This window comes from Hermetia illucens, chromosome 1, assembly GCF_905115235.1.
Source record: "Hermetia illucens chromosome 1, iHerIll2.2.curated.20191125, whole genome shotgun sequence".
Classification (NCBI taxonomy): domain Eukaryota; kingdom Metazoa; phylum Arthropoda; class Insecta; order Diptera; family Stratiomyidae; genus Hermetia; species Hermetia illucens.
The window spans coordinates 4,197,638-4,211,780 of record NC_051849.1 but is presented as its reverse complement, the minus strand read 5'-3'; the positions used below and the strand labels follow the sequence as shown (position 1 = coordinate 4,211,780).

At 47.0% G+C, this 14,143-nt stretch overlaps 1 protein-coding gene across 1 annotated transcript in view; it reads right to left on the bottom strand.

Moving 5' to 3' along the window:
* Positions 1–2,152: 2,152 nt before the first annotated feature.
* The window catches only part of LOC119661398 (paired box pox-neuro protein), a 92,064-nt gene continuing 80,073 nt past the window's right edge, over positions 2,153–14,143 (bottom strand). Inside the window, exon 4 of the mRNA XM_038070726.1 lies at positions 2,153–3,280. Within this exon, the coding sequence (XP_037926654.1) occupies positions 2,291–3,280 (990 nt within the window). The 3' untranslated portion in view covers positions 2,153–2,290. The remainder of the gene's footprint in view (positions 3,281–14,143) is intronic.

Below are 14,143 nucleotides of genomic sequence, written 5' to 3'. Positions count from 1 at the left end.
TAGATTACTTCCAGTCGTCGAAAGCCAAGGGGGCGTTTCTGATAGGCAGTATTGGTTCCGTAAAGCCGGATTAACCATTGATGCTATCAAAATGGTTATTAGCTTGGCCGAAAATGCAATTCACGGAAGGGGTTGTACCAGCAAATATTGTGTGGTGGTGACCCTTTATGTGAGGAATGCATTCAACTCGGCCATTTGGAACCTTATACGAAAGCCTCCGTTGACGATTCTGTTCCCAACCACCTCGCCGCTATTATAGATAGCTATTTGCATGATCGAACACTCTGGTGTAATAGTGATGATGGACCCAAGGAGTACGTTGTCTCCGCGGGTGTCCCACAGGGTTCTGTGCTGGGCCCACTACTGTGGAACATCATGTATAATGATGTGCTTAACTTTCCGGATCCGGAGGAGGCTACAGTGATGGGTTACGCCGATGATATAGCACTGGTTGTGGTCGCAAAGCATCTCGAAGATGCTGAGTTGTACTCAAGCGAAGCAATCAGTGTTGTTAAGGTTTGGGTAGAGAGTGCTGGACTGGCGCTCCCTGAGGAAAAGACGGAGGCGGTCCTCATCACTAAGCGCCGCAATAGAAATTACGCCTGCATTAGAATCGGGAATCGTATCATCACTTAGAAGCCGACCATCAAATACTTGGAGGTGATGATAGACGGAAAACCCAATTTCAAGCAGTACATAGAGGATACTTGCAAAAAAGCATCCACTCGCAAGGATGATGCCGAACGTAGGAGGACCGCGGCATACTTGCAGGCTGCTCATAGCCAGGGTGGTGAGTTTTATCATGCTGTATGCAGTCCCAGTTTGGGGAAACGCGCTGCAGGTTTTAGGCAATGCATATAAACTGAGTACGGTTTACAGAAGGACAGCCTTAAGGGTGTGTTCTGGTGTCTCACACGATGCAGCGTTCGTCATCTCGGGAATGATGCCGATTGACATTCTGGCAACCGAAATGATGAACATTTATAACACCAGGTCCATCTCTCCTTTGTCGCAGGTGAAAAAAGCCGAAAGAGAGAGATCCATAAGCAGATGGCAACAGCCAGTCAGAAAAGGGTCGTTGGACCTACAGGTTGATCCCTTCCATCAGGGAGTGGCTGGTGGGAAAGCATGGGGAGATCAATTATAATCTCATCCAGTTTCTCACCGGCCATAGGGGATACCGTCAATATCTGTACAGGTTTAAATTGGACACCTCACCTAATTGTCCAAACTGCGACGGGGTCCCAGAGGACCTAGCGCACGTATTCTTCCAATGTCCTAGGTTCGTGGAAGAAAGAAGGAACCCAGAGGAAACTCTAGGTGAAGTGCTAACATCGGAAAATTTTGTCCGTAGAATGGTACATTGCTAGGAAGACTGGCATGCATTTAATTCCATGATCGCAGTAATACAGTAGAAACTGCGAAAAGCAGAAGAAGTGAGGAAAGCGCGGTTATGAACCTCGCGGGTAGACGGAAGGAGACCTAGCCAAAGTAAGCTAACTCCGCCCAGTGATGAAATACCTAAAGGTGGTTCCCCGGGGTAGGGGGGGTTGGAGTCGGGGGTAGTTTTAGTGGGTAAAAATCCCACACTCTGACGTGTCCAGGCCAGAGCCTTTGGAAGATTTCCACCTCCTTAAAAAAAGCCCTCACTAATGGCTCGCACTCAGTGACGTTTTGGAGACGGGCTGGGGAGAAGCGTGCTGAACGTAGTCATCCTCCCCTGGCTTCCCAGTTATGGGAGTACTGAGAGAATGAACATAGGGATGGACTGACCATGCCGGATTCGCTCTTGACAAAGTAGTCAGCAATACAATGCGAACAAGGGTATTTTCGGGAACGAGGGACAGATAGACTTATTTCGCAAAAGTCCCAAACTCATGAAGTTGGCAAACGATTCTTCATCACCATTCCTGGAAGAGAGGATAACCACATGGTTGCAGGAAGGTTGTGGATAGGGGTAGTCCTAGGTTTGAGACATTTAACATTTCGGTGCCAATGAAAGCCATATCTTTGGTAATTTTTTGACATATCGCCACAAGAATCTGTTGATTGTACAAACTAACAATTAATAAACACACAAAATTCGGACTAGTAAATTTTATTTTATCATTGTTATCTTCAGCTTAGCTTAATTGGTTTATTTTTCCGCAAAAGTTACACTACTACAATCTGTACATAATCTTAACAACAAAATAATTTAACAATTTATTTTCCCTCAGAATACTGACTACAAACTAAGTTGTCTTTTGGAAAGCAGCCTTCGATCCTCCAAACGTCCTATGCTCACCATTCAATCCACCACTTCAACATTCTCACCAGAATCGTCGTTTTCGTCCTGCATGACGTCCTTTGTAATTTTTAATTTTCCATCAAAACACTCAGAGGGCGCAGAATTTGGTCGCGATCGCTTTTCAGGTTTTTTCAGTAGCTCCTCTATTGAATAGGGGTTCCTTTTGCGGGAATTGAATGACGATATGGCAGTGGCTGTTGATCCGGAAGTAGCGGCAATGTTCTTACCACTCGATGCAGATGGAGAGGATTTTCCTGAATCACAGTCGCTAGGCGGGTCAGAAACAGGAGTAGAAGTAGTCGTGGTTAGATCAATAGAACTATCTGATTTCGTCGTTCCGCCAGAGTGGAAGTACCCAGCAAATTGAGCAGATGAATAGGGAAGGAACGTATGCGCAGAGTCGTGAATGCGATGTGGTGATCCATACAGCAGTGATGAATTCCACAGCCAATGTTTGGAAAATGTGGCTAGCGAATGAGGTGGTAAGGTGTAACTAAGGTCCTGCGCCTCCACTTGACTTCCAGAGCTACTACTGGTCGACGCATTTATCGCTGGGAGACTCACCGCTGGTTTCATTCCAATATCTGCTGGAGTGATAGCGGGATGAACTGGGGTTGGATTCTTGATGGTCTCATTGTTGGAATATCGGTATGGTCCATGGTGATGATGTGGGCTGATGGGTAGATGCGATGAATCTACAGTTCCATTCGGTGGGGCAGCTGCTCCATAGAATTGGGGAAGCTGTTGCTTCAGGAATGCTGTCGACATCTGTGCATCTCGCATCATGGCACTTTGTTCATTTGAAGTCATTTCATCGGTCCATAAGCCTCCGTTTCGGAGGATACGATTCACAGAACTTACTGAAGGGATTGTGTTTGGATCACAAATACGCTGAGATAGAAGTTGATCTCGAATTTCCCAAGCAAACATACCGGGGTTCTCCTGTTTGAAGCGAAGAATTTTTTTGACAACTGTTGGAGTCGCAACTTGCTGTAAGAAGAGAGAAAAGAAATATGTTAGTAGTCTTCTAGTCTTTGGTAGATAATTGTAGAAGAGCTTGAAGATATTTTATAAATTAGGACTAAGGGCTTCATCGTTGAACTTTCCTTTGATTATTACAATGAATCGTGTTTTTGTTGAGTGGTCAAATGTGGCAGTACCAGGTCGTCAGTTCCTGAGGCTCCATGCGTACAAAAGTTGTTTGACTAATGTTTGATAGCTACCACAATTTGTGAAAGGTGCTTTCAGTTGGGGGAAATCCATCATGGATAGGTATCGGTGATCGAGGATGAACCTGCCGCACTAACATCGACTAAAATCTATCATGTTTCAAAAAAAGGACTAACGGATTCGTCCAGGGCAGAGACAACACATCAGACGTTGCCTCACCTCTGCCCTGTGAGTAGCGTGACCGAAAGCGGCAACAGGTGGAAAATGTTCCTTTATATAATCGGAAGAATACGACAAGAGTGCAAATCATATCCAAGTTTCAACCGCTAATATTTTAAGCCTAAGCTAGGCTAAAGCTAGATTATTGGCTGGAATATTAGGAATCCTGGGACTTGGACGAAACCGTTAGTCCCTTTTTTTGAGTGCTTGAGTGCTATGCCCCCAACGTGGGAGTAAGTTGCTCTCCATTTGGTCCGGTCCAACATCAAGTGGATGTGGACTTAGAATCCCTCATATTCCAAACAACCCCCATGTGTTTTCCAATACCCCCATAGTTTCATGGAACTGACAAGTCGCCAACTGCTCTTTCAGGTTACATTAGCTGCTATTACTTAGCGAGGTGTTATTTACGGCGATTTCCTCTCTCCATGCCTTTGCATCTTTTAGACATTGTCCATCCGCTTCATCGAGGGAGAGGGGAACGAGGGAGACCTTCGTTCAATCAAACTTTAGGTTTCACCATGGGGTTTCAAGTTTTCGGTAGGCAAAAAAAAACTGTTCTTTTTGCAGATATCGCAATCAGGTTCTTCAGCCAAAACGAATTTGTAGAGATACCTCCGGTACCCCCCCTGTGTTCACTCAAGAATTGAGTCAAACCATAACTTGCCTCGCCGTGACTTTGTGGCTTGTTTATGTTTGGTATAAGCCTATGTGTCCATCGACCATTCTTTGTCACACAAGCGGCATACCCCAATGGCTAAAATATGTGCTGGGATCATCGCGGGAATCGCACATGCTTGTCTCTTTTTCTGGCTAGATCTGAAACCACTTTTGTTACATCAACTGCTGACAAGTACTCGCCATGACTATTGCATTGAATATAGGCCTATATGATATTGATCGAGTTAACCGCTTACCCAGTTTCAGGATAAGTAGAAGGTTTTGCCATTCCCACTCAAGTATCTGCAAACTGAAAGGCGCGCCGTTCAGCGTCTTATTAGGAATTTGATCAGCGTTATCTCCTTTCCCTGTGTCCAGAACTTCTTCTCCGGTTATTGGAGGCATATTCTGAACCCTGTGAACTTCTTCTCCGGTTATTGGAGGCATGTTTTCAGCACTCATTGTTACCATTGGGAAAGTAGTTTCCAGATGTCGTTTTGTATGCACCTCTACATGGGTCGCAATCAGCGTCTTCTCAGAGTCGCTTAAAGCAATAGTTTTCCACGATGGTCTATCACAGCTTTTTATGTGGGTGTTTTCTAGACGTTGACTTCGCCTCCTGACCTAAAGGTACTAAGTAATTGGGGTCACACTTCTGAGAGTATAACCTCTTGGCATGAAAACATCCGACACTCAAGATAGTTATTGAGCCATATGCAATGGCTATCTACAGTCTTTCAAGTAAATACGGTATTTTATATGAGCCCCCGTCAAGAGATTTGATTGAAGAACCTTTTTTTCAATCCTTTTACGTTACAATTTATTGCTGGAGTCGCTTATTAATCGTAATTTCGTATACTCCTTGTTGACATGCTATGTAGATTTTTGACCGTTGGGGTAGCTCGAACAGTAGTTCACCTAACATTGTCTGTAAACACCTTCAGCGCAGGATCAGCTTTAATGTTGTTGTTGTATGTTTTATTTGTCCCACGACGTCCCGACAGGCTAGCAGAGAGAGCTAAGTTCTTTGGTCCGGCTCATAATGATCCTACGTGGGGACAAGGCTTGGCCAGGACTTCGGCCTATGTGTGTAGGGGATCTATCGTCCTAAAGCTTCATTATTGATTTTTTTAGGAAGCTAATTACCTCCTCCATCTGGAGTTAGTTTCCTTATTTAAAAAAAAAAACTCTTTTGTACCACTTAAGCAGACATTGCTTTCTAGTCGACACGGGCGCTGAGGTATCAGTTTTTCCTGTATCCATATGAAAACTTTAATCCCGCGAAACCTACGACTGGCTGCTGCGAATTCTTCCCTCACCCGCATAGGCAAGTGGACGTGACTCTCGGACTTCGGCGAATGTCCTGGCGGATGTTAGCATCCCCATATTTGACGCAGACTTCCTGTGTCACTATGAACTGTTGGTGGACCTGCAGAACCTATAAAGAGGACACTCTTTCAATTATTTTCGAGGATGTTGCCGACCACACCATTTGCGCACTCCTCAGAAAGTACCGAAACATTACTACGGAAAGTAGTTTCTCCCAGCTGGTTAAGCACGATGTGCAGCACCACATCAACACTACCAGCTCTCCAATCTTCTCAAAGATGTGTCCACTTTCACCGCAGAAGCTTGCTGTTGCGAAAAAAGAGTTTGATAAGTTAATAAAACAGGATATCTGCAGACCTTCCAATAGCTGTTGGCCCTCTCTAATTTATTTGGTTCCTAAGCCAAACGGCGAATGGCGGCCATGCGGAGTTTACAGACATTTCTAGACCGATACCCCATTTCACTCATCCATGATTTTGGGCACTCGCTTACGAACTGCCGCATTTGTATGACCGTGGATCTAGCCAAGGCTATCTGTACACCTTTCGGACTCTTCGTTCAAAAATGTATATTCTCGAAATGCTCATTCTCAACCACTTGATAACCCCTGACGGCATCCAACCTGACCCAGACAAGGTTGAGACGATTAAGAGCTTTCCCCTACCCACCACGACCAAGGATCTGCGAAGGTTCTTGGGCATGTTAAATTTCTATCATCGTTTCTTCTCCAAGGCGCACATCATCAAGCGATCCTCAACGTCTACTTGTCTGGACCCAAAACCAAAGACTCCTGCGAGGTTGCGTGGTCTGCTGAGGCTATCCATGCGTTTGAGACAGTCAAGCAACAGCTTGTTGATGCAACACTACTGGCATTTCCTCAGCCAGATGCACCTCTAGCTGTGTTCACCGAAGCCTCAGATATAGCGGTAGATGCCGTTTTTTACCACCTGGGAAATCGAACCTGGCAACCATTGACCTTCTTTTCGAAGCAACTCAACCCAGCTCAACGTGACTTCAGCGCCTACGATCGTGAGCTACTCGCCGTATACCTTGCTATAAAATACTTCCAATTCTCTCTAGTGGGAAGGGCGTTCACCGTGTTCACGGGCCACAAGCCCCTTACTTTCGTGCTTAGACAAAAGCCCGACAAAGCGTCCCCTCGCCAACTTCGGCAGTTATATCAGCCAGTTTATTTTTGATATCCAACACGTGTCTGGAAGAGACAATGTTGTTGCAGATGCTTTGTCTCGAATCTCGGAGGTCACAGTCCCCGTCGCCATCGATTATACGGCGATCGTCGAGGCACAAAAAGACGACGCAGAGGCAGAAATCAAACTCCAAATAGAAATTCAAGCAGTTTCCTATTTGCGGTTCAAACTCCTGTTTACTCTGCGAGACTTTAGATAAAGGACCCAGGCCATCCATTCCGGCCGGTTTTCGCAGGGAAAGATTTCATGCAATACACGGATCTTGCGCACACAGGCATCAGGACGACGAACCCGTTAGTCACCAAAAATACTTCTGGCCGTCCATGAACAAGGACATAAACTCTTGGGCCAGACAGTGCATCGCCTGCCAGAAGCACTAAGTCAACAAGCACGTACGAAAGGAAGTAGGCGTATTCCCTGTCGACATTATCAGCCCCTTGCGAGACTCGCACGGATACAAGTAGGCTCACAATCATCGGCATGTTTACGCGATGGCCTGAAGCAATACCTATGACGTACAATCATGTGCCGAGGTCCTCTCCTCTGTCCGGGATCCCGCGCTTTGGAGTCCCACCCGTAATCATCACGGACTAGGGAATGTAATTCGAGTCTACTCTTATCGTGGAGTTAAAGACGACGACGACCTTGCCCCAATCGACGCCGCCAACGAGCTGTTGGAGGAGATGACGATCGACGGTCCAACGGAGGCTGACAAACCCCCCCACGGAAGCAGATCATGCTGAGGGTAACGCACATAAATCTGCAGCACTCGAAGTGTGCCTCGGCTAATCTGCTCGTTTTCCTCTTAGAGGAAGACATCGACATCGCATTAATGCAGGAGCCCTGGGTCGGAAGCGACCGAACCATCAAAGGGCTCCAAAGCAAATATTTTAATCTATTCCACAGCACAGGAGACGCTGATCAGGATAGACCTAGAGCATGTATTCTTGCGAGGAAGAGTCTGCACGCTTTCCTGTGCCCGGACCTGAGTTCCAGTGACCTAGTTGTGATCAAGCTGGAGCAGGTGGGGGCAGAGAACGTGTATATTTCCTCGGCGTACATGGCTCACGACCGATCAGCTCCGCCAGAAGAACTACAACATCTGACGAACACCATAACAGCAAAGAAAGCCAACCTGCTGATAGGCTGCGACGCAAATGCAAGGCATACGCTTTGGGGCAGCTCCGAAATCAACGAAAGAGGTGAGTCATTCTTTGATTTTATTATTACTTCAAATCTATCGGTGTGTAACAGGGGCAGTACATCAACCTTTCATTTCCCCTGCTCGGAGAACTGTGACGGCTGGGAGGAGGTCCTTGATATCACCCTAATAACCGACAACGGGATTCTTAGGGTGGAGGACTGGAGAGTGTCTGACCAGAGATCCTTCTCTGACCACAGTTGGATACTCTTCAGTCTAGATCTCGCCGCAGAGGTCTCCAAGCCCTTTAGAGACCCCAGGAGGATCGACTCGAGAAAGTTTGGTCAGGTAATTAAGAACAAAATCTCCGGTGCGCAAATTGGTAGGGTTGGCACGACAGACGAACTGGAGTCAAAGGTCGGGACTCTGGAGAAGGCTTTTGATACCGCCTTCAAAGTCTCGTGCCCTGCTAAGTACAGCAAAAAGACCCTGCCACCGTGGTGGAACGAAGATCTCTCTAGTCTCAGGAAGCTGACCAGAGAAATCTTCAACATCTGTTACAGGCGAAAATACTGGCAGCCATACAAGGACTGCCTGAAGAAGTACAAGTCGGCCATCAGGACCGCCAAGAGGCGGTCTTGGCTAGACTATTGTCAGAACATTGAAAGCACTAGTGAATCCGCGAGGCTCAATAAGATTCTGTCCAAGGAACATGCAAACGCACATTCCCTTCAGCGAGGAGGACTGTGAGTCAGAACCTCGCTTGGAGGGTTTGCGGCAACCCCAGCTATGCGAGACTATCAAATCGGTAATTACCGGGGGTAGGATCGGCTGGGCTATAAACAGCTTCTCCGCATACAAATCTCCAGGTCCAGATGGCATAATGCCAGTCATGCTACAGAAGCAGCAGGAAAGGGTTGTGCCGTGGCTTGTTGAGATTTACCGGAGCTGCATCACTTTAGGATACGTACCGCAGTCCTGGAGGCGCGCACGAGTGGTTTTCATACCGAAAGCCGGCAGGCGAGGTCATGAGTCCACGAAGGACTTTCGGCCAATCAGTTTGACCTCTTTCGTGCTGAAGACCCTAGAACGAGCCCTGGACATTCACTTAAGGACGATTATGGAGAGAACGCCTTTCTCTAAGTCCCAGCATGCCTACCTCAAAGGAAAATCCACAGAAACCGCCCTCCACGAGGTAATTGGCACGTTTGAGCGGTCGCTGCAGTACAAGCAGTATACCCTTGCTGCCTTCTTGGATATAGAAGGAGCTTTCATCAACGTCAGTACCAACGCCATCAAGGAAGCCTTGATCGGTATTGGATTGGGGGGTATCTCACGCATTGGATTATATCCACGCTGAGTACCAGGATAATCCAGTCCGATCTGGGAGGCAACCACTTGACCAGAGCTGTGAACAGAGGCACGCCCCAGGGTGGTGCTATCTCACCGGTGCTCTGGTTAATAGTAATGGACAAAATTTTACCTACATTGGACAGCAGCGGGGTGAAGGTGGTGGCGTATACCGACGACTTGGCGATACTAGTATCAGGGATGTTTCTGTCCATTATGAGCGACATCATGGAAGGAGCGTTGCGAAAGGTGTGCCTGTGGGCCGCAAGATGCGGACTCAGCATAAGCCCAACCAAAACGCAACTGATGCTATTCACCACCAAGATCTACCACGGCTGAATGAACAAAGATTGGTTCTTTCCTCTAATGTGAAGTATTTATTTATTTATTTATTTAATTAACGGACAACAAACAGAGAGAATTCCAATTAATTATTGTCCTCAGGAGGAGGAGAAAGCAAAAAACTTATCCTACGTTTAAAGCTACTTAAAGTAGGGAAGTTAAAAGGACCAAGCTGTTTTGCATTATAATTTCGGCAAAGCCTGGGAATTGGGGAATGAAAATAGACTTCGAGCTCCGCGAAGGGCACGTTGAAAATATCTGCGTTACGTGTGTTATAAGACGCAGGACGGCAGGTGATCTCGTCAGCGGCGGAGCAGTCCATCAGGCCCGAGGAAAGTTTAAAGAATGTGCATAGATCCAGATAGGATCTACGCTGTTGTAGGATGGGAAGGTTTAGAAAGCGGAGGCGGGAGGGGTAATCCACACGAGGGAAGCTTTTCTTAAAGAAGAGAGAACGGGTGAATTTACGTTGCACATTTTCAAGGGCAAGACAATCACAGTTACGAGTGGGCGACCAGATCACGGAACAATACTCGAGGGTATTCCTCACAAGGGAATTGAAGAGAGCTAAGGAGGGTTGGATGGAGTCAAAATCAGAGGAGGAGCGAAGAATGAAGCCTGACAATTTTGCTGCTCGATTGATAACATCGAGGCAATGGGTATCAAAGCGCAGCTTATTGTCGAAAGTGACTCCGAGGTCTTGAGTGGAATTTAAGCAGGATAAGGAATGTCCGTTAAGCGAGTAGGAGAAAGAAGTCGGTGAGGATTTTAGGGAGTAGCACATAGAGTGACACTTTCTGACGTTTAGCGCTAAACCATTAGTCGAGCACCAACGAACCAGAGTGTCCAGGTTATTCTGAAGGGAAACACAGTCCATAGGCGACGATATAGCGGAAAACAGCTTAAGGTCGTCTGCATAGAGCAAACAGGGACAAGTAAGGAGGGGAGGAAGGTCGTTAATAAAAAATAAAAATAGCAAAGGACCGAGAATAGACCCCTGTGGGACGCCAGAAGAGGGGGAGAAGGAGCGGGAAGTACAGCCGTCAAAAGAGACGCGGCAGGATCGGTTGGAAAGGTAAGAGGCAAGCCATAAAACCAGTGGTTTGGGAACATTTAGGGACGAGAGTTTGGATAGAAGTATCTTGTGATTTACAGTGTCGAAGGCTTTCGCGAAGTCAGTGTAAATGGTATGCACTTCTTGCCGTGAATTTAGACATTTGGCGACAAAGTTGGTAAAGTCGAGCAGGTTGGAGGCAGTGGACCTACGTTTAACGAAGCCGTGTTGTTCTTTCACTATGTGATGGCCAAAGTGGGCGGACAGCCAGTCGCTGACATATCTTTCCAGGATTTTGGAACAGGAGGAGAGGAGGGAAATGGGACGGTAATTCTCGGCAAGCGAACGATCGCCACTTTTGTGAATGGGGATAATGAGAGCCTCTTTCCACAAGCTGGGAAAATGATTCTCTTCAAGGCTCTTGTTGAAAATAAGAGATAGGGGAAGGGAGATGGACATACCAGTTTTGATCAAAAAGAGGTTGGGAAGACCATCGTAGCCAGGTCCGACCTTGGCATCAAGTTCGCCAATGAGGTATTCGATAAGGATAGGAGTGAGAAGGGGAATGGTAGGCGATGCGGGGCAGGCTGCATCTACTATCGGGAGGGATTCGGAGGAAGGAGGAGGGACATAGACTGACGAAAAGTAGCGGCAGAGTAAATCACAAGATCGTTGGGGGGAGTTAGCTGCGAAGCCAGAGAATTTAATGGACGGAGGGGATAACTGGGCGGGGCAGCGAGAGTTGCGAATGTGGGACCAGAAAGGTTTCAGATTTCCGCGCTTTAGTGAGTCTTCCACGCTGGACAAATATTCCTGTCTGGACTTACGTATTAAAGATTTGACCGAGGAACGAAGGGATTTGAAAAAAACTAAGTCAGCAACATTTCTAGAAGACAGGAACTTCTTTCTCGCAGTATGTTTTTGACGTAGTTTTTTGTGAATTTCAGTGGTGAACCAGACGGGGTAAGAGCGTAAGCACTTAGGAGAGGAGGGAACGTAACAAGGAAGAAGATCAGATAAAATGGTATAGAAAGTGTTGAGTGCCTGGTCACATGTAAATGGAGAGAGCAGGGGGACCCAGTTGATTGACGCCAGGGCTGAGTTCAGACCTTCGAAGTTCGCCTTACGAAAGTTGAACTTGGTAGGCTTGCGAGCGACAGGAGAGTGGAGTCGGGATATCTGAACATCGAACTCGAGAGCAGGATGATGGGCGTCAGGGGCAACGTAAGACGGAGCATGAAGGGATTGGGAAAGATATCGTACAGGAAGGTTAGAGAGGACAAGGTCAAGAGTGCGATCTAAGTGGTTTCTAGAAAGGTTAAATTGGAGGGCCCCACAGGTGTACATGAAAGTGGATAGAGGAAGGGAAGGGTGGGTCGAGTTATTAGGGAGGGAGGGAAGGCCAGGTGTAACGGGCCAGGAGAGCATAGGAAGATTAAAGTCACCACAGAGGATGAAAGGAAGTGAGGGAAACAAAACGGTTAGGGCCTCTGATAATCTGTCGAAGAAATCCTCGTACAGAGAAGGCGGGCTTAGGCAGGGAAAATATACACACGATATGATAAAGGGACATACGTTTGGCGGAAGGACACGTATGGTAACAGAATCGTAGGAGGAGGAGGAGGAGGAGGAAAAGATGATTTCGGCACGGAGAGGGGATTTAACAGCTATTAGGGCACCTCCGCCAGTTGTCTTGCCAAGCGCAACGCAGTCTCTGTCACAACGAAAGACAGAGTAACCTTCGAGGAGCTCAGAATCTAAAATCCTGTCATCCAGCCAGGTTTCAGAAATGCAGATGACATGATGTTGGAATGCTAAGGCAGACAGTTTGAAATCCGACAGCTTGGTCCTTAGACCCCTTACATTTTGATAAAATAGCGTAAAGTTATTGGAATCATTCAAGTTCGGCGAGGCAGGCGGGCGGGCCGGAAATTTTGACGAATCTTAGACCTCTGATAAGGCTTAACGAAGACCCCCTGTGGCCAAAAGGAGGATTGGACGATAGCATCGAAGTCATGGGGATATGTTACTTTGAAGGAAGCTATCACTCGGTCAGGAGAGCCATCCTTCGTCAGCTTCACACAGGAAAGAGGTGACAAAGTTGAGTTGCTTTTGTTTCTGATATAGGCCAGAATTTCGTCGGGCGTAGTGGAGTACGCTAGCCTTGACACGAACAGCTGTTTCGGTGGCGAGGCGACGTTCAATTGGGGGCCGCTCGGACGACATGAGGTCGGAAGGGCCTGCGGTTCAGCGGTGGCGGGCGTCGATGATACACAGGAGGAAGCGTGCGGTGGTGCTAATGTAGCGGCTGTGGGATAAACGCCAGAACTTCGTAGCGCATCCGATGTTGCGTAGGGAGCTTGTCCCTCGGATGGAGGATTTTTCAGTAGGCTAGCGAACGTCATCGGGTTGATACCATCTTTTATGGACACACTGGAATTAAGCGAGGCAGATCGAGGCAGAGAATTAGAATTAGTCGACCGGGGCGACTTAGGTATGGCGCCAGTTTTGTTCGCTGCAGTCGCCGGCGAGGTATAAGCAGAGCCAGTCAGCGGAATCTCAGGAGCTGAGACTACGCTGGAGCTCGATAAAGCAGCAGCTTGCGGGGGCAGAATTGTCGGCGATTTTGAAACTGCAAGTTGAATCGATGCCAAAGTCGCCGTGTGTTGATGCAGCAGCTGAATTGCATCCGATAAAGTGGTACCGCAGCAGGCGTTACAGCGATAGGTAACGTTAGGGGAAAATTTAGCCCGAATGTCTATAAACGCAGAGGGAATACCCAAGCACTTGGCGTGGAAGGTCGCACCACAGTACCCATCGCAGTCTAAAAATTTGGAGCGAATAGATTCCGGCTCCTTACAAATGGCACACAGAGTGCCATAAATCGGTGAGGAAGTTGCCATAATAAATTTGGAAAAAGTTGATTAAACGCACAAGCCACGGGAGTGTAGTCACAATAGTTTATCGATAATAGTAATATGAAGTTCAATTGGAAATGAAATTACGCGCACTGAAGATCGCCTAAAGATATGCAAAAAAAGTCAAAGTTATTTACAAATCACTGCACTTCAAACAAAAGGTAATTGACCGGGGAACAGTAATTCCAGAATTAGATGTAAAATATTGTTTTCGGAAGAAAATTTTAAGTTTTCGAGAGCACACAAGAAGCGCGAGAATTAGCCGTTTCACTTGCGCGAGGTATTGATACAACGCACAGCACCAGGTTTCTCAGGGAAAGGCTCAGAGAATAAGGCAAAAGGAAACAGCAGAGTAATCGCGATAAAAAGTCCGTTTAGCACGTCCGTTCGACTCAGATCCAAGTATCTGGGTGTAATCCTGGATCCTAAGCTAAATTGGAGGTTGAACATAGAACTGAGGGT